Source organism: Zootoca vivipara, chromosome 8 (genome assembly GCF_965207765.1).
Source record: "Zootoca vivipara chromosome 8, rZooViv2.hap1.1, whole genome shotgun sequence".
Classification (NCBI taxonomy): Eukaryota; Metazoa; Chordata; class Lepidosauria; order Squamata; family Lacertidae; genus Zootoca; species Zootoca vivipara.
Genome location: NC_142591.1, coordinates 84,636,489 through 84,655,234, shown reverse-complemented (window position 1 = coordinate 84,655,234; position 18,746 = coordinate 84,636,489). Strand labels below are relative to the sequence as shown.

Genomic DNA, 18,746 nt, shown 5'->3' with positions numbered 1-18,746 from the left:
TTTCTCTCTGCTTGATTTACAGTATACAGATGCAGGAGGAGGGGCAGACTGGAACACCACTGCTTTTTATAAACATCACTGTGTCTTTCAAAGCTACAGCCCCCCTTTTTTTATTCACTTCCTTTTAGCCTTGCAGAGCCACCTCAGTCAAATTGAATCCTCTGCACCCTCTTTTTTTAAAATAATTTTTATTCATTTTCCATTAACTTCATGTCTGAAAATACATCATAATCAAATTACATTCATACATAGAGCAATAAAACAAAAAGACAAAAACAAGCAAGAAAAAAGACCTAAAAAAGGCCAAAAAAGAGAATAAAATAAAATAGAAAAAAAGGAAAAGAAAAATACTGAACAAGAAAAAAAACTTCTTAATTCATATCATTATCATAACAATTACAATTTGGACTTCCCCGACTCCCCCCACTCTGGGTTCCTTGTTAATTATCAGTTAGGCAGTTTCCACAATAATAATATAATCCTTTTTAATACTCAAAATTAACTTTTCTATTTTGCACATGGTTTTCATATTTATATATCTAAATATTCATTTTCATACTTCCAATTCCCAAACTTAGATCAACTCTATTTCAATTCTTCTACCTTTTATTTCTTCCCTTAACTTATTGTTTTTTACCAGGAATGTATATATTTCAATTTTAAATCAATTAATCTATCCTCTTTCCTTATCATTAATTAATTAATCTCATCCCCCCTACTGCTGTGGCCAAGTCTCCTAGGCATTTCAGTGAATTCCGTTTGTCATACCCAAATCAAACCATACATATCAGTCCATTAAGAATGTTCTTTACTTATTCATCCCACTCCCACCCTTTCCCAGATCGAACCCCAATGTTCTTTCCACAAACTCTGCCACCCCTTCCTGACTACACCTGTTGTCCAATCCCTCCCCTCTTCCTTTGCACTCTTTCCCCCCTCTATGTCTCGAAGCCAATTCTTTACGTTGTCAATCTCCCTGTCTGTCTCTTTTTTCCTCCTTTTTCCTTCCATCTTCTAGCTTTTACCCTGAACTCCTCCTCTCACTAGGAGTTCAGCAGTGTCCGCTGTTTCTTTTTTGAGGACTTCTTGGGAAAGGTCTGAATCTTGCCCCACATCTCCCACTTGTAGGCCATTATGTTCTTCGTGTTCCTCTTCTTCTAGGGTTTGTATTTGTGAGTCTTTTGTACTGTCTCTGTCTCTCCATGATTTGTTAAACTCCTGCAGCTGTTCTGTATTTTGCTTTAACACTTGCTTAATGTCCAGGAGCACAAAGGAAATCTTTTGCCAAACAAGGTCTTGTGATGTTGTTGTGGCTAGATCTTTCTCAGACATCTCAAATTTCATGTGCCTCTAGTTGTTTGAGCAGCCGGAAATGGCAGGAATCAAATTTCAACTCTCTCTTCGCCATTTTTTGATTGAATTGGGTGTATTTCTCCTTTTTTTAAAGACACCATATATCTCTTAAATCCATTGTCCATATTTTAACAACACTTTTTAAACACCACCAGGTTATTCCTTTCCAACTCCAATATTGTAATCCAGTTCTTTATTAATTTCGTATTCTCAAGTCCATTCACTGACCTGTCCATGGACCCGGGTCCAGCTTTCAAGGGGACTTTCTTATTGCCAAATAACACTGTTTGCAGGCAGTCCATTTAAAATCAATCCTCCCCCCTGCGCCTGCTGCAGGGGAGCTTCTAAGTCCACTTCCTAGTAAATTTTTGACAGCCAAGGGCTAATTCACTGCCTCGCTGTCTCTCGGGGGGGGGGGGGTAATCGACTCCCTTTTTAGATTACCCCCTGTTGCCAATTCTTCTAATTAAATTAAATTCAGCAGTCTTTGGTATTTTCAAGTGATTTAGTCCTTACTTTAGGGGAATCCGCCGCTCTCCTCCGCCGGTGTCAGGGCTTCACCCCGCGAGGGTAAGATGACGCTCAAAATGGCTCCCGCGGCGCCTGTCTCTACTTTCTCCGGGGCTCTTTCCGAGCTTACTGGGAAGTAAAGGGGCCTGCGAACGGAGCACTGCTGAGCACTTCGTCCACCAGAAAGCACTATCTGGGGCTCTATGGGGGCCGCGTCGCCCTCACGGCTCTCCCCCCCCCTCGCGGAGCTGGGCTGCCTCGGAGCCCGAGGCAAATCCTGCCGACGGAGCTGGCGGCAGACCTCTGCACCCTCATTAAATCGCCAATAGAACTCTTAATGTGATCCCTGAGTGCACATTAACAACTCCCACTGAAGAACAATAGGGTGAAGTGGTGAGCTATCAAATCTTGCCTGAAAGGGGATACAAACGTATAAACCTAAAGGAAAACTTGTTAGCCTTAGGTTATGCATTTTTGATTGTTGGACACTGTATCTCTGGAATGTATCCCTTCATTCCACTTTTTAAACTCATGTATCCCACAGTAAGCAAATAAAGCTAGAGAAGTCATGCAAATGTTCAGTTCCCCCACCCGTCCAAAATCCTGTCAAGCCCAAAATCCTGTCAAGCGACAACCACCAGGAAAAAAATCTTTTGTATCAATCAGGGAAATCCCTCTCCCTTCCCTATTCATCCGCTATAATCCCCTCACCACACCCAGATATCTGCTCCATTGTCTCCACTGCTTAACTACCAGTAGCCACTTTGCTTTATTTATTTGATGTGTTTTTGTTACAGCTGTGTCCCCCCCCCCCCCAGCAAGTGGAGACCGAGCAGCTCTTGCTAAAGCAAAGCACCTCTCCCGTTTGCCCCTTTCCCCTTCAGTTTTTGGAGGGGGAAAGTGCTGGTTATGGTCCGTAAAATACGGCATTTTTTTGCTTCTTTGGGGGGGGCAGCTGCCCCCCTTCCCCTCCCCGGGTACGCCCATGGTGTTCAGAGTCCTTAGGAGACTTCCATTCCCTTCAAGGAGGCACTATTCCTGGAGTGGTTGTACAATCAATTCGTCTTCACAGGGAACTCTGGGAATTGTTCATTTTTTGCCCAGGTGTCTCCACCTTGCTTATTGTATTTAATCACAAGAGAGAAGAGAAGAAGAACAGCAGGCATGCAAAGGGGAAGAAAGAAAAAGGAATTCACCGTTCAGCCAGTTTCAGGTAAGTTGCATGAAACCACCCAAGTCTTACCATTATCGTATTTTTCTGGGAAATTCAATATGAGAAAAAATATCCCGGCCGCACATGTCAGTTCACATTGTTGGTAAAATAAAATGACAGCAGAGGTGCTGTTTCTGGGGGCCTTCTAAAGCTCTCTGCAGGCGAATTTGCCTGTCATCTCCGTGGAAAGGTGTGTGGAGGTTTTCAAAGAGAGGTTGGATGACCATCTTCCAGGGGTGCTTTAGTTGTGATTCCTGCATTGCAGTTTGTTGTTCTAGATGACCCTTGGGGTACTTTCCAAACTCTCCAGTTCTATGATTCTCTGCAATGTTCCACGTTGTCTATGAAGTGGCGGGCTGGGTGCTTATGAATGGATTTGCTGTGTGAATGAGTGAGAGAGAATGTGAGAGAGGTTACATTCAGACTTGTGGATTGTTGCGTAAATTTCTCTGGTTATAATGCTAGCCCCAGGTTCTAACTTTCCTCTTAAACTGCATGACCATTTGTTTTACGGAACTGCCGTAGTTTATTTTATCTGATACTGTTGCAAACCACTTTGATCTATGCCACTACATCACAAAAATATAAGCATTTAAGTAAATAAAAAAGAAAAAGGAAAAAGAACAATTTTGATAGAAAGAGCAACAAAAACAGCCAAAGTGCATGGCACAAAGCTTTGCATCGAATCTCAATATATATATCAGGGATCAATAAATCCCTCTGCAAAATTTGAAGCTCTGTTTGCACTGGAAAGCCACTGATCTGCTCTGATCTTTTCGTATCCACTAACAGGACGCCAGGAAGCTATCGCTGGGAACGAGATCCAGCAAAGCAGAGTTACACTGCAATGCGCTTATTCCCAAACCATGGGTGCACAGGGGGGAAGCCTTAGGCTAAAAGCTACGAAAACATGATCACGGTGCAGCAAAAAGCTGCCCTCTGGCAGTTGCAGAACAAGAAAGACCAAATATTTGAAAATTCTCAGTAAAGGCGTGGGAGATTTAGGCTGACTCTGCCAGAGCAGGAAGCATTTTTCAACCCCAAAAGAGGAGGGTTGCTAGACCTGCCCTCCAGGGCCAACCTGATGTCTCCAGGTTTGCCTGGCCACCCCCAGGTGGCAGAGGGAGGGCTTGAATCCCCAGGTAGAAGAGAACACATTGTATTTCTTTGTTGCTTGTTGTTTAGTCGTTTAGTCGTGTCCGACTCTTCGTGACCCCGTGGTCCAGAGCACGCCAGGCACTCCTGTCTTCCACTGCCTCCCGCAGTTTGGTCAAACTCATGTTGGTAGCTTTGAGAACACTGTCCAACCATCTCGTCCTCTGTCGTCCCCTTCTCCTTGTGCCCCCCATCTCTCCCAACATCAAGGTCTTTTCCAAGGATTCTTCTCTTCTCATGAGGTGGCCAAAGTATTGGAGCCTCAGCTTCACGATCTGTCCTTCCAGTGAGCACTCAGGGCTGATTTCCTTCAGAATGGATAGGTTTGATCTTCTTGCAGTCCATGGGACTCTCAAGAGTCTCCTCCCGCACCATAATTCAAAATAATTATGAAATACATAATTCATGTATTTCTTTATTTTTTTTAAAAAAATAAGACAGTCCCCGAAGCTTTCAAGCTTTCAGGGAGGCGATATTCCCAGCCCTGCTTGGAAATGCCAGGGATTGAACCTGGAATCGTTTGCAGATGCTCTACCACTGACTGGTGACCAATTTCAGCCCGGGTCGGGCCACAACCCACCCCCAAGATCAGTTCAACACACTTAATAACATCTTTTGCATTGAATTATCAAAGCCTAATGTCTCTAATTCTTCCTGTCATTCTTGCTAATTCTTTATATTCTAGTAGTTTTGCCTGCCAGTCCAATTTAGTCGGGTTAGTTTCTCCTTTCCTTTTTTTGTGTTGCTATTATGATTCTTGCTGCCACTGTTGAGTACATAAAGACCTTCTTCATTTTGGGGGGAATTGGTCTGTGCCAATTATACCCAGGCTTCCGTCTTTTCTTTTTTCTTTTTAACAAAAGAAATTTCAAACATCTTTTTGAGTTCATTGTATATTATATCCCCAAATCCCCTCGTTTTCGTCTTAAAATTAATAAAGCAAATTTCTGTTGTGGATCACCAAAAGGCAAAGAAAGCAAGGCCCCAAGGCAGAGCAGGAATCCAGAGAGACCGCTGGGGGGTTGGGTAGCAAATTCCTAGCAGATGTGGGGCAGAAAACATCAGGGAGGTGTGTTTGTTTTTGGTTTCAGGTACCTGTAGCTTAATCCTCTCCAGATTGAAAGGGAACTTGTTTTTTTCCGGCACAATATTGTTCCAGAGAGGAGGGACATGATAGGTTGGGGGGAAAACAAGAGAGAGTAAAAGGCAGAGAGAGAGTAAAAGGCAGACAATCCAAATTCTGCCTTTGTCCGAGCTGTCGACCAGCAAAACTGGAATGCTAAGATAGCAAGGCATTGCTCAAGAAGCAGGATGAAGGTGCTTCTTTCTGCCTTGCTGGCTGCTCTTTGCTGTGCTGAGTTTGGTAAGGCCCCTTTATTTACACAGATCCTTTTTTTTTTGGATGTTTCTGTTGGCTGAGAGTTAAATTGAGGGAGTTGGGGGTGTTTAGCCCGGAGGAGAGGAGACCGAGAGGTGTTAGGATAGCCATCTTCAAATATCCGAAGGGCTGTCACATGGAAGATGGAGCAAGCTTGTTTTCTGCTGCTCCGGAGGGCAGGACCTGAATCAATGGCTTCGAGTCGTAGAAAAGGAGATTCGGACTAAACACCAGGAAGAACTTTCTGAGGCTAAGAGTTGGTTACCAGCGGAACGGACTCCCTCAGAAGGCGGTGGGCTCTCTTTGGCAGGAGAGTCAGGCTGCATTCCCTTGGAACTTACTGCTCAGTAACATGGGCGTACCCAGTGAGGGGCAGGGGGGCAGCAGCCCCCCCATAAGCAAAATAATAATAATAATTTTTTTTACTGTATTTTACGGACCATAACCCGCACTTTTCCCCTCCAAAAACTGAAGGGGAAAAGTCGCTGCGGGTTATGGAAATCGGGCTGTTTCCGCCCCCTCCGTGGCCGAAGCCAGCGACAGGAACGTGGGGGGGGGGGAAGCAGCCTGAGCTGAGGAGGGGGGCAGACGGGAGCTCCTTCCTTCCTTCCTTCCTTCCTTCCTTCCTTCCTTCCTTCCTTCCATCCATCCATCCATCCTTCCTTCCCCCCTTCCTTCCTTCCTTCCTTCCTTCCTTCCTTCCATCCATCCATCCTTCCTTCCCCCCTTCCTTCCTTCCTTCCTTCCTTCCTTCCTTCCTTCCTTCCTTCCTTCCTCTCTCTCCCTCCCTCTCTCCCTCCCTCCCTCCCTCCCTCCCTCCCTCCTCTCTCTCTCTCTCCTTCCTTCCTCCTTCCTTCCTTCCTTCCTTCCTTCCTTCCTTCCTTCCTTCCTTCCTTCTCTCTCTCTCACCCTCCCACCCACCCACCCACCATAGCTGCCAAGTTTTCCCTTTTCTCGCGAGGAAGCCTATTCAGCATAAGGGAAGATCCCTTAAAAAAAGGGATAACTTGGCAGCTATGCCACCCACCCCTCCCTCCTCCCTCCCTCCCTCCCTCCCTTCCTTCTCTCTTCCCTCCCTCCCTCTCTCCTTCCTTCCCTCTCTCTTCCCCTCTCTTGCCCCCCCCCCTAGTTTTGATCCTGGGTACGCCCCTGCTCAGTAACATATGTAGGATCGGTCTGCAAACCCTATTTAACTTAATGGGACTTGCAGCTAGGGAAGCATTCGTACGGTTGGGCTTTAAATCTCATTGAGCGCTATAGCAGGGCTTTTAAAAGAAAAGAAGAAAAGAAGATTGAGATAGGTCTCTAAGATCATAAGGGGTGGTAGTTTTCACCTGTTGACTGTTCAGAGTCCTTGCCAGGTTGCATGGCGAAGATAGGCTTGCCATATGTCCGGAATTTCCCTGACATAGCTGGGATTTCGCCGCTGGAAACAATCAGAGCGGAAATGGCTGAAATGCCCGGGGAAATCCAGCCGTATGGAAACTTCAATGGTTTTTTATTGAGATTTTGCAAAAGCCTTTTCTGGTTTACCTCTGGTAGCAAAATGTATTGATCTGGCCCTGCAGATCCCTTAGTCTTTTTATAGAGGCAAGACAATATCTCTCTGCTGCTGCTCTGAGCGGAGATTGCATCTGGTAGGCAGAGCAGACCATTGGTGATGTTGCTCAGCACTGTCTACACTGACTGGCAGCAGCTCTCTGGGATTTCAGGAAGGGAGTCTCTCCCAGCCCTACCTGGAGACGCTGGGGATTGAACTTGGGACCCTTCTGGATGTGAGGAAGATGCTCTTGCCACTCAGCTACAACACTTTCTTTTAACTTTTAATTTTTGCCTCGAATCAGAAACTCTGTGAATGCGGGCCTGTCCCTGGAAAATAGGGGCACTTGGAGGGTCTGTAAATGTGAGCTGAAATGCAATTTCCTCCTCCTGCTTAGCACTGAGCTAAGCTGTTTTATGCTGCATTTTGTGTGAGTTTTTGGTTGCCTTTTCCTTTGATGTTATTAGGAGTCTCCGTTTCATCCAATGTGCAAGGCAGCTTACAGAACAATCAAAACCAGCAGAGTAATAAAATCCTGTCCACACAAACCACAAACTAAGCAGCTCTAAGGATCTGATTCAGAGCTTGGCACACAGATTTTCTGCTTGGTGTCTGTCAGCTGTTACATAAATCTACAAGGAAGCATTGGTTTGCACAGGTGCTGTGGACAGACTTGGCCAGCTGGAAATCCTCACTAAGAAGGCCAAGAAACACCTGAGCTCGCCGCATTACCTTTAGATGCTACGGAATGCTAAAAGAAAGTTTGTTTCTAACAGTATCCAAACCATACCCGACCCCAGTGAAGCTATCTGTGTCCACTTTACGGGGTCTTGGTGTTCAGAACAGGGGAGGAATTCATTTGGTCCCATCCAATGCTCCAAAATGTGCTTGTGGACAAGAATGCAACTTGCAGCCAAGTTAAGAATTTCTCTTGATTTTGCAGTGCATGTACAGTGCTCAAAAAACATGCACAAAAGGAGTACCATATGCAACAGATGTGCATAAAATGTGCATTTCATTGGCGAATGCTCCCATCAGGCCTGGCCAGCAAGGGATGATGGGAGCATAGCTGCCAAGTCTCCCGTATTCCCCGGGAAACCCCCGTTTTTCCAGCTGTCCCCAGCCGAAAAAATGGATTTTTTGTTTCCTCCCAGTTTATTCTGGCGCGGCGGCCATTTTGGAACTGGGCGGAGCATGCTCAGAAGCGACTTTTGATGCTGCTTTGCCCAGTTTCAAAATGGCTGCAGCGTGACTTCTGGTGCGGCGGCCATTTTGGAACAGGGCAGAGCAGCATCAAAAGTAGCTTCTGAGCATGCTCCGCCCAGTTCCAAAATGGTGGCAGCGCTACTTCCGGCCTGCTACTTCCGGTCCAGTCCCTTATTTCTCAGGCCGGAATTTGGCAGCTATGGATGGGAGTTGTAGTCCTACAAATCTGGTAGAGAGCCACAGGTTCCTGTTGCCTGTTGACAATACAGAACTAGATGCGCCATCGCTAACCTGACTCTGCGTAAGGCAGGTTCGTACATTCCTATGAGGTTGGGGGCTGAAGTGCTGAAAATGCACATAAATTTGTAAGCTTTGGAGGGATTTTTGGTAACACTCCAATACCTATTGTTTCTTTTTGTCTTTTGGAAAGGATAACGTCATACATTGACTGCCATGTCTTCTTTGCCTAATATCCTGAAATGGGCATCTACCTCTGCTCCAATGGGGATTTCCTCCCCTAAGCACAGGTGGAAGTGGGAGTGGGAGTCTTCCTTGGAAACATGGCTGGAGAGGGAAGAGCTAGCTATCCTCTCCTCATGCTCTGTGGCACTGTGGTCTAAACCACCGAGCCTCTTGGGCTTGCCGATCAGAAGGTTGGCAGTTCGAATCCCCACGACAGGGTGAGCTCCCGTTGCTCTGTCCCAGCTCCTGCCAACCTAGCAGTTTGAAAGCATGTCAAAGTGCAAGTAGATAAATAGGTACCGCTGCGGAGAGAGGGTAAACAATGTTTCCGTGTGCTCTGGCTTACGTCACGGTGTTTTTGTTGCACCAGAAGTGGTTTCGTCCTGCTGGCCACATGACCCAGAAAGCTGTCTGTGGACAAACACCAGCTCCCTCGGCCTGAAAGCGAGATGAGCACTGCAACCCCATAGTCGCCTTTGACTGGACTTAGCCGTTCAGGGGTCCTTCGCTTTTTTTTTACCTTAGTCCTGATGCACTCCCTCCCCAAACACTTATCTTTAAATAGAAGAAAACTGCACAATTAAAGGAATCTCTAAGCTGGCTTTAAGCTTTTCAAAATTGGAAACAGGTTTGAGCATTGAGCAAGAAGCAGACCCGTGGGCAACATGTGTAAGTAAATATTTTTCCTGTCACCCTTTCCCCTACAGCCCAGGCTTTGCGGTGTTATTCTTGCCCGAGGCCTGTAACGGCTGTAAAATGCATGAAGGTGGACAATTGCTCGCAGAATGAGACCATGTGCAAGACGACCATGTACTCCCGCGAAGAAGGTGAGAGACTTGGCTGTGTTCTCCATCCACTCTCTGAGAGAGCCTGCCTCCGAAGACCTGGGCTGCGATCCCCAAATGGGGAAAGCGTGGTTGAGCTCAGGTCCTGTTTGTGGAGTTCTCATGTAGGCATTTGGCTAAAAGCCTAAGAAGAGCCCGCTGGATTAAGCCAATGGCTCACCCAGTCCAGCATCCTGTTCTCACAGGGGCCAAGCAGATGGCCGTGAGAAACCTACAAGCAGGATCCGAGCACATGAGTAATCTACCCTCCTGCAATTCCCAGCAAGCGGTATTCGGAAGCATTGCTGCCTCCAATTGTGGAGGCAAAACATTGGCATCATGGTTAGTAGTCATCAACAGCCCTCTCCTCCATGATGTGGTTGGCACTGTGTTCTAAACCACGGAGCCTCTTGGGCTTGCCGATTGGAAGGTCGGCACTTCGAATCCCCGCGGCGGAGTGAGGTCCCGTTGCTCTGTCCCAGCTCCTGCCAACCTAGCAGTTCAAAAGCACACCAGTACAAGTAGATAAATAGGTACTGCTGCAGCGGGAAGGTAAACGGCGTTTCTGTGCACTCTGGTTTCCATCACGGTGTCCTGTTGCGCCAGAAGCGGTTTAGTCATGCTGGCCACATGACCCGGAAAGCTGTCTGGGGACAAACGCCGGCTCCCTTGGCCTGAAAGTGAGATGAGCGCCACAACCCCATAGTCGCTTTGACTGGACTTAACCATTCAGGGGTCCCTTACCTTTACCTTAACCTCCATGAATTTGCCGAATCCATTTATAAAGCCATCTAGTTTGGTGACCATCACTGCCTCCTGTGGGAATAATAATAATAATAATAATAATAATAATAATAATAATAATATAATTTATTATTTATACCCCGCCCATCTGGCTAGGTTTCCCCAGCCACTCTGGGCGGCTTGCAACAGAAAAATGAAATAAAATAATCAATTAAAGGTTAAAAGCCTCCCGAAACAGGGCTGCCTTCAGATGTCTTCTAAAAATCTGGTAGCTGTTTTTCTCTTTGACATCTGATGGGAGGGTGTTCCACAGGGAGGGGAATGAGTTCCATAGTTTGTGCTACGTGCAGAAGGACCTTCTGTTATCTGCTCTAAATCTTCCAACATTCAGCTGTGCTGGACTGGACTGGGGGGCGGATCTTGGCCAGATCCAGCAGATTTCTTCTTATATAAATGGTCTAGATATAAGGCTATCGACAGGGAAGGACATGGTGGACACAAAGTCCTACTTTGACTGTTGGAGCCAGTATTACCAGCTGTGAGGAATGAGGGTGGGGTCTGTGTTGTTGTTGTGCTTAGCTCCTTCCTGCCCGTGGGCTTCTCATGCAGTCCTCAAATTCCCAACATACCCACCTAGCCTCCAAACCACCTTCTTGCTGGTCTGAAGAGGTGCTTTCTTATCTCTGCAGAGTTGGGTTAGATTTCCAGGTCTTTCCCCAACTGCAGAGAATCCTAGCGCTCATGTCCCCCTGATGATTTCAAGATTCCGAACGTCCTCTTGTTCCCTTAACCCTGTTGGCAAGGTATCAACGGCCAGCCTCCACTTCCCACTTGTGCGAAAATTCACAGGGGAGGCACAGAGGACCCTGTACCTGCTGCACCGTGGTGGATTTTGGAGAAGGGTGGATGGCAGGGGCTAATCTGTCTTGCCACTTGCATTTGCAGTGTACCCGTTCCAGGGCGATTCGACCGTCACGCGGTCTTGTTCTTCGAGATGCATCCCGTCCGACGCGGATGGGATCGGCTTGACTCGCCCGGTGTCCTGCTGCAACACAGACCTCTGCAACCACGAAGTTGATGGTAATGGTGCAGCCAGCATGCAGATCAGCTACATCATGGTGGGGACCTCAGTTGCTTCCTTCTTCATCCTCCTCCGGCCTGGACTGTGATTCAGAAGGCAAAGGCAGAAGATCTCGGGGTGTGTGTGTGTGTGTGCATGCGCAAACAACAACAACTCCTTGATCAAGCCCCACTTGGCTTCGGTATCTCAGTTGGGCTGTGCATTTATCTTTCCTCCTACAATTGCAGGCTCCTGTTCTCATCAGGCGAAGAAAACGGGGGCGAAAATGCTTTGCGCTGTGAAAAGTGCTGGCCTGCCTGCTCCTCCTGGCTGAAAAGAGAATCAGAGACATGATGTTTAAGTCAGCCCTTTGCTCAGCTCATTGTCTCTGATTCTGCCTTTCATGGCTCGTCCCATGTATAGAAAACACAGTTCCAAGCAGTTTCCCCCTTGCCCCACTCCTTTCCCAGGGAAAACCTGCTCTTTAGCTCTAAATCTGAACAAACAGCAGTTCACGGCAAACCCAGATTGCTGTTGTCTCTGATTGAGGGCTAAAGAGCAGTTTTCCCCAGGCAGAGGCAGCGAGACTTTCACACGACTTGTATTTTTATCATATTGTTTTCTAGTTAATCTCCCTCGGATCTGAGAGCTTTTCTCATTGTTCCACGACTGTGCCTTGCGAAAGCCCTGTCTTGCTCGCTGCACTGAAGCTCCTTTAGCAGCAATACCTCTCTTTGGATTTCCTGTTCATCCGATAAGATTCAATTCAGAAGGGTGAAGGTCGGAATTTCGCAAGGCCCAGTTGCGGAGCAACGAGAAAAATCTCCCGGACCTCGCTACAGAATACAATAAAAATGCAGGTCAAGCGGAAGTGTGACTGAACACTTAATCTTAAAGATGTGCATTTATGTATACCTGGTCATGGCTCCCAATAGCCAAGCAGGATTCTGAGAGCAGTCATCTTAAAATCCCCTTAAAATCTTCCCTCTCAATGTGGGGCTGTCTGAAAGGGATCTGTTGCATGTTAGAGACATTGGGGACAGGCTTTGCATGATTCTCTTTGTATGTATAAAGTACCCCTCCAGAAACCCTCTCACATTTATCAAGCATTTATCCTAACTTGTTGTACGAAGCTTATGCCGAAGTTATGCGATGCCCCCATTTTTGTTGAATGCCTACCGTGATCTGTTTGCAGGCAATCCGTCCTGATTTACTTGTGTAGATAGGTTATATGTCTCGCCACACTGGGCTCCTTTGGGAGGTAGGGCAGGATGTATAAACCGAATAAATCATAATAAATTCCCATTGATCAGCAAATTATCCCACACTGTTGCGTGCGTGATTTCATCAGTTTCCTGACCACAAAATCTTTTTTTTTTAATGTAAAAGTGGACTGGATAGAATTGTAGAGAATTTAATAGAATTGTAATAGAGGGAATGCTGAGGGTCATCTAGTCCAACCCCAGCAATGCAGGAATCTCAGCTGGCGCATCCAGGACACATGGCCGTTCAACCTCTGTTTAGAAACCTCCAAGGAAGGAGACTCCACAACCTCCTGAGGGAGATCGTTCCACTGTGAAGCAGCTCTTACCACTAGAATTTTATCCTGATGTTTAGTTGGAATCACCTTTTTTGTCACTTGAAGCCATGGGTTCGAGTCCTACCCTCCAGAGCAGGAGAAAACCAGCTTGCTCCATCTTCCATGGGGCAGCCCTTGAGATATTTGAAGATGGCTGTTGTATAGATGGATTTGTTGCATCAGAGCACAACAATCCACTTTAATTGCAGAGAACTACATTCAAAGAGTGAGATTTAATCCATCGCGCAAAACACTGACAATCCAGAGGTGATCTAAGTTTCGTGTTTTGTCATGTCCTTTCTCCGTTTTCACTTCTGCCATGGCTCAGTTGATGCCCTCTGAGCTTTCCCTATTGAGCCTATACCTTTTCAGCAGTTACTTCTTTACAGGGACCCCTAACCATTAGGTCCAGTCGTGACCGACTCTGGGGTTGCGGCGCTCATCTCGCGTTGTTGGCCGAGGGAGCCAGTGTACAGCTTCCAGGTCATGTGGCCAGCATGACAAAGCTGCTTCTGGCGAACCAGAGCAGCACACGGAAATGCCGTTTACCTTCCCGCTGGAGCGGTACCTATTTATCTACTTGCACTTTGATGTGCTTTCGAACTGCTAGGTTGGCAGGAGCAGGGACTGAGCAACGGGAGCTCACCCTGTCGCGGGGATTCGAACGCTGACCTTCTGATCGGCAAGCCCTAGGCTCTGTGGTTTAACCCACAGTGCTACCCGCGTCCCTTTTCTTTAGGTGTTCTTTAAATGGAGCCTAAGATGTTGTCTTCCACCGAGACTCATCCAGTTAAACCTCCTGTGACATTCTGTTGAGTCCCAGCACTTGGCTTTCAATCTTTCCTCAGCCCAGCCCAACCCAGCTTCCCCATAATCTATTTTATTCATTGCATTTACATTCCAATGAGATCACCTGGTTCCCCCCCCTTTCTTTAATCATCCACATGTCAAGCCCTGTCCCAGAGAAGGAAGAAGCACACGTCTGACAGTTAACTCTTTGCTGCCAAGACAAATGCTTGCAACAGCTTCAACGTTTCTCCAGATATGCTTCTAGCCTCTAGGCAGCTGTCCACAGGTCTGGGCCCTACAGAGCAGCTCCAGCAACAGTGGGGTCCATCTTATATACCCTCCTCTGATGGGTTGTGTGCCTGTTTCTACTGCTCTGGCTTCAACCATCCCTTCCGCCACCCTTCCTCTGCCTCGGACTGCGGTGACTCCTCCCGTCTCCTGGCTTGCGGGTGGCGTTACACCCCACAAATCACTGGTCCCCTCTCCTGGGTCCCTCCCTCGGTCCCATGCCTCCGTCACACACTCCTCAGAGCCCTGCCAGTCCCTATCTCCACAACAACCCTGTGCTGTAGCTTGCTCAAGGTTTCCCAGTGAGCTTAATGGCCAGGTGGCGATTTGAAACCTGGTCTCCCAGGTCCTAGTGCGGCACTCTAACCACTACACCACACTGCCTCTCTAGCCCTGCAATTACCTTTATATTTATTTGTAGCTCTCATAATAATAATAATAATAATAATAATAATAATAATAATAATAACTGGAAGGACAGATCGTGAAGCTGAGGCTCCAAGACTTTGGCCACCTCATGAGAAGAGAAGACTCCCTGGAAAAGACCCTGATGTTGGGAAAGATTGAGGGCACTAGGAGAAGGGGACGACAGAGGATGAGATGGTTGGACAGTGTTCTCGAAGCTACGAACATGAGTTTGACCAAACTGCGGGAGGCAGTGGAAGACAGAAGTGCCTGGAGTGCTCTGGTCCATGGGGTCACGAAGAGTCGGACACGACTAAACGACTAAACAACAACAACAACAACAACAATTTTATTATTTATACCCCACCCATCTGTCTGGGTTTTGTCAGCCATTCAGGGTGGCTTACAGCACATTAAAAATGGTAAATCACCAGCTGCACACACTCGGTCCTTGTGGAAGATCTCAAGCACGGAATGCTTAGTGCCTTGCAAATATTCTTCTTTGGCGATCACTTGTAGCCGAGTAAGATTGTCTTTCATAAATAGTTTTAACAATGAGTCTGTAAGTGACTGTGGAGGCCAATTCTGGATCCACACGTCCTTCCACAGTGGGGACATTGGTTTCTGGGTGGGAGTTGATCACGGTGAGGGTTTCTCCCTTGCGTCCTGAGTTCGAGTGTCTTCAAAGCCCATGACACCTTTGGTAAAGGCTGTTCTCCAACTGGAGTGTTCACAGGCAACTGTTTCCCAATTGTTGGTGCTTATACTACATTTTTAAAAGATTTGTCTTCAAAGAGTCTTTAAACCTCTTTTGTTGAAATGGAAGGCATTATGCTTTCCATTTTTAAGTTCGGAGCCTTGCAAATAATCTCTGTGCTTTTGGGGGGAAGTATTCAAGACACATCGCCACACCCTGCAAGCTGGTCAAAGCGGCTGCCTTGAGCGGCGTTCAGTGGGCTTGCTCTCACCTTGTGGGACTTAAATCACTTTGAAAACATCTGTGTTTATTTGGGTATCTGCAGAGATGAACTTCCGAACACTTCTGAAATACAGAAGATCTCATTCATCGGTCATGCCCTGATCCCTTTTACAGCCACCGCCCTGCTCTGGCAAAAAAACCAAAGTTAGCAGCAATAAAACAGTGATTCACAGGGATCATTTCTATATCAGCGCTGCACCTTAGAATTGTGAGATGGGTTTTAATAGGTAGGAAAGGATATATTAATTGTAATTAATCCCTCCAGGCACCCATGTGTGGGTTGAGCATAAACTGATCAGAGTTTAAATTCCCATCCTTAGCAGAAAAATGGAAAGTATATAAAAATAGGCTGTATAGCCTTCCTTAAAGTTAGTCCCGCTGCAAAGCATGCTGGTTCCCTCTTTTCTTGCCTCGCTTAACAAAGAATCAGGCAACAGGCTGCGAAGTAAGTTTCAATTATGATTTACTTACTCATAGTCATGCATCGGTTCTCAACGGCAACAGCAGGAAATTAAATGGAGACAAAATACTTATATTTACAGTATAAGCAGCCTCATGGGTGTCTGCTCCCATGGCTGGTGAAAGAGAGAGAGGAAAGAGGAACATTTAAATTCTTCTTTTATTCCTCCTGCTCAAGAGGGGAGGGGAAATGGCATCACACAGAGCCCTCTCTACCAATGACATTTCTATGGTTGGAGTGTCTGCCTATCAGCAACACAGATCTTTTGTCTTAACCCTTCTCATGCTAACTAGCAAAAAATTGCATTGTTAGATTTGGCTGCTAATCCCCCACAAAAATGTACTTCCTGGCCGTTGAGAAAGCTGACATTTGGTTTGAATGAAGCCCAAGATAGCAGGATTACCAAGAAAGCCTGAAATTAGATATCTGTACAAAGTTGGAGATGAGATTTCCTTTGTAATAGATCTGCTGGGAATGTCCGTTGTCTGTAATCCTAGAAAGCCGCTGCCAGTCAGTGCAGACAATACTGAGTTAGATGGAGCAATACTTCGACTTGGTATAAGGGAACGTCCTATATTTAATCCTATGTCGCATCCTCATAAGGTTAACGTGAGCCAGAGTTGCGATAAAGAAGGTATCATGGCAGGGGGCTGGACTGGATGACCCTTGGGGGTCCCTTCTACAATTCTTTGATTCAGTAGGTTAGTTGCCTGTAAACTGCTGTTCAGCTCTGACAGGATGCCGCTGTCTGCTTTGCAACGAAGAACTGATAACCTGGGACCTGAGACAGCTCAGTTGCTAGAGCATGAGACTCTTAATCACAGGGTTGTGGGTTCGATTCTTGCATTGCAGGGGGTATAATAATAATAATAATAATAATAATAATAATAATAATAATAATAATACCCCAGCCACTCTGGGTGGCTCCCAACAGAATATTAATAATAATTTTAAAAAGTGAAAAAAGATCAAACATTAAAAAATTATGTAAACATGGCTGCCTTCAGATGTCTTCTAAAAGCCAGATAGTTGTTTATTTCCTTGACATCTGATGGGAGTAACCTCACTTTTCACAGGGAGGGAACCGCCAGAAGGCCCTCAGAGCTGAACCTCAGGCAGAACCATTGAGGGTGGAGACGCTCCTTCAGGTATACTGGACCGAGGCCATTTAGGGCTTTAAAGGTCAGAGCCAGCAATTTGAATTGTTCCTTAAGGCCCCTTCCCACTTTACAATAGAATGATCTTTGCCGTTATTCTTACTGCACCAAGCATGTCGTTCTCACCCTCTGCTAAGCCTTCTTTTATAACTGTCCTTTTGGTAGTCCCAGCTCTTCCTCCGGTGTCTAATGACAGAAGTATGTGCATTGAAATCCACCGAACAAACGGAGGATTAAGCCTCGTGAAAGAGCGTTTGTGCACTGGAGCATTGTTTTGTGGGCCAACCTGCTATTTGCATTGCTTGGTCTGACAAGACCGTCCCACCTGCATCTCAGCTGCAAGAGCTCAGGTGAGGACAGCGAACATTTGAGGGTGCAGAAAAGCTTCCTTGTTAGGAAAATTATTTACAGTATTGGGACAAAGCAACTTTTGCAGCTGCTGTTAAAGTTCTCGGTGCAAAACAATGAAGCATGGGACCAGGGCCGGACTGAGGTTTGATGAGGCCCTAAGCTACTGAAGGTAATGGGGCCCTTTCTATGTCCAGCTGTCCTTTGTCAACAACAAATTGTCACTGTTTTTTTGTGTTAAATATATGCTATATGGTAATTTAGGGACCTAATACAGTGGAACCTCGGTTTATGAACACCTCGGTTTATGAACGCCGCGGACACATCTGGAACGGATTAATTCATTTTCCATTACTTTCAATGGGAAAGTTCGCTTCAGTTTATGAACGCTTCAGTTTATGAACAGACTTCCGGAACCAATTGTGTTCATAAACCAAGGTACCACTGTAGGTATCTCAAGCCATTTGCACATAACAAAATATGTATGTTATCAAAGTAATTGTTGAACTGAAATACAATTAAGAAGTTTATTATTAGTGAAATACAATTAAGAAGAAGTATATTAATAGTGAAATAATTATTAAGCTCTAACTTAAAATGATTGGGTGCCCATTACTTACATCATAGGAGCCTACACCAGTGGCGTAGCAAGGTCAGGTGGTACCCGGTGCAATTTTTTGTCACCCTCATTATCAACGGCTCGGGGGTAGGCTTGGGAGTCACAGGTGGGTGGAGTGCTGAATGCCACCCCCATCAGCGATGACACACGGGGCGGTCCCCCCCGCCCCCTTCCTACACCTCTGTAACTGAATGCCTATGGGGAGCCCACAAGCAGGATGTGAGTGCAGCGACAGCCCTCTCCCTGTCTTCCCCAGTAACCAGCACTCAGAGGCATACGGTCGCTATCTGCGGAGGCAAAGAATACAAATCATAGCTAGTAGGCACTTGTTATTTATTTTAATTGCAGTACCCCTTATTGGGTGGCGCTGTGGGTTAAACTAGAGCCTGTGAGATGAGCGCTGCAACCCGAGTCGGTCACGACTGGACCTAATGGTCAGGGGTCCCTTTACCTTTACCCCACTTCTCACCATGCAAGTCTCAAAGCAGCCCTTTCCATCTATTGCCATAAATAGTCTACTTCCCTTCTAAAGCCACCCAAGCTATCCTATGGTTGCAAATTCCATACAGTGGCGAAGTTAGCTTCATCAGCACCCAGAGCGGCGGCCATGCCATGCAATGGGGGGGGGGGAGCTGTTTTTGTCACCCCTCCTCAGGGATGACACCTGGAGCGGACTG

General features: G+C 46.4%; 1 protein-coding gene across 1 annotated transcript; it reads left to right on the top strand.

Annotated features, from left to right (window-relative positions):
* The first annotated feature begins 5,431 nt into the window (after positions 1-5,431).
* Positions 5,432-12,765, top strand: LOC118089688 (ly6/PLAUR domain-containing protein 2-like). Its single transcript, XM_088676056.1, has 3 exons — positions 5,432-5,594; positions 9,525-9,644; positions 11,331-12,765. The coding sequence occupies exons 1-3, from the start codon at positions 5,543-5,545 to the stop codon at positions 11,552-11,554; spliced, it is 396 nt and encodes a 131-aa protein (XP_088532182.1). The 5' UTR covers positions 5,432-5,542; the 3' UTR covers positions 11,555-12,765.
* Positions 12,766-18,746: the final 5,981 nt, after the last annotated feature.

Bases quoted from the DNA above. Each gene is read 5' to 3' on its own strand.
- LOC118089688 (XM_088676056.1), top strand. From the start codon at position 5,543: ATGAAGGTGCTTCTTTCTGCCTTGCTGGCTGCTCTTTGCTGTGCTGAG. The intron at 5,595-9,524 runs GTAAGGCCCCTT...TTTCCCCTACAG, and splicing joins TCTTTGCTGTGCTGAGTTTG to CCCAGGCTTTGCGGTGTTAT. The intron at 9,645-11,330 runs GTGAGAGACTTG...TTGCATTTGCAG, and splicing joins CATGTACTCCCGCGAAGAAG to TGTACCCGTTCCAGGGCGAT.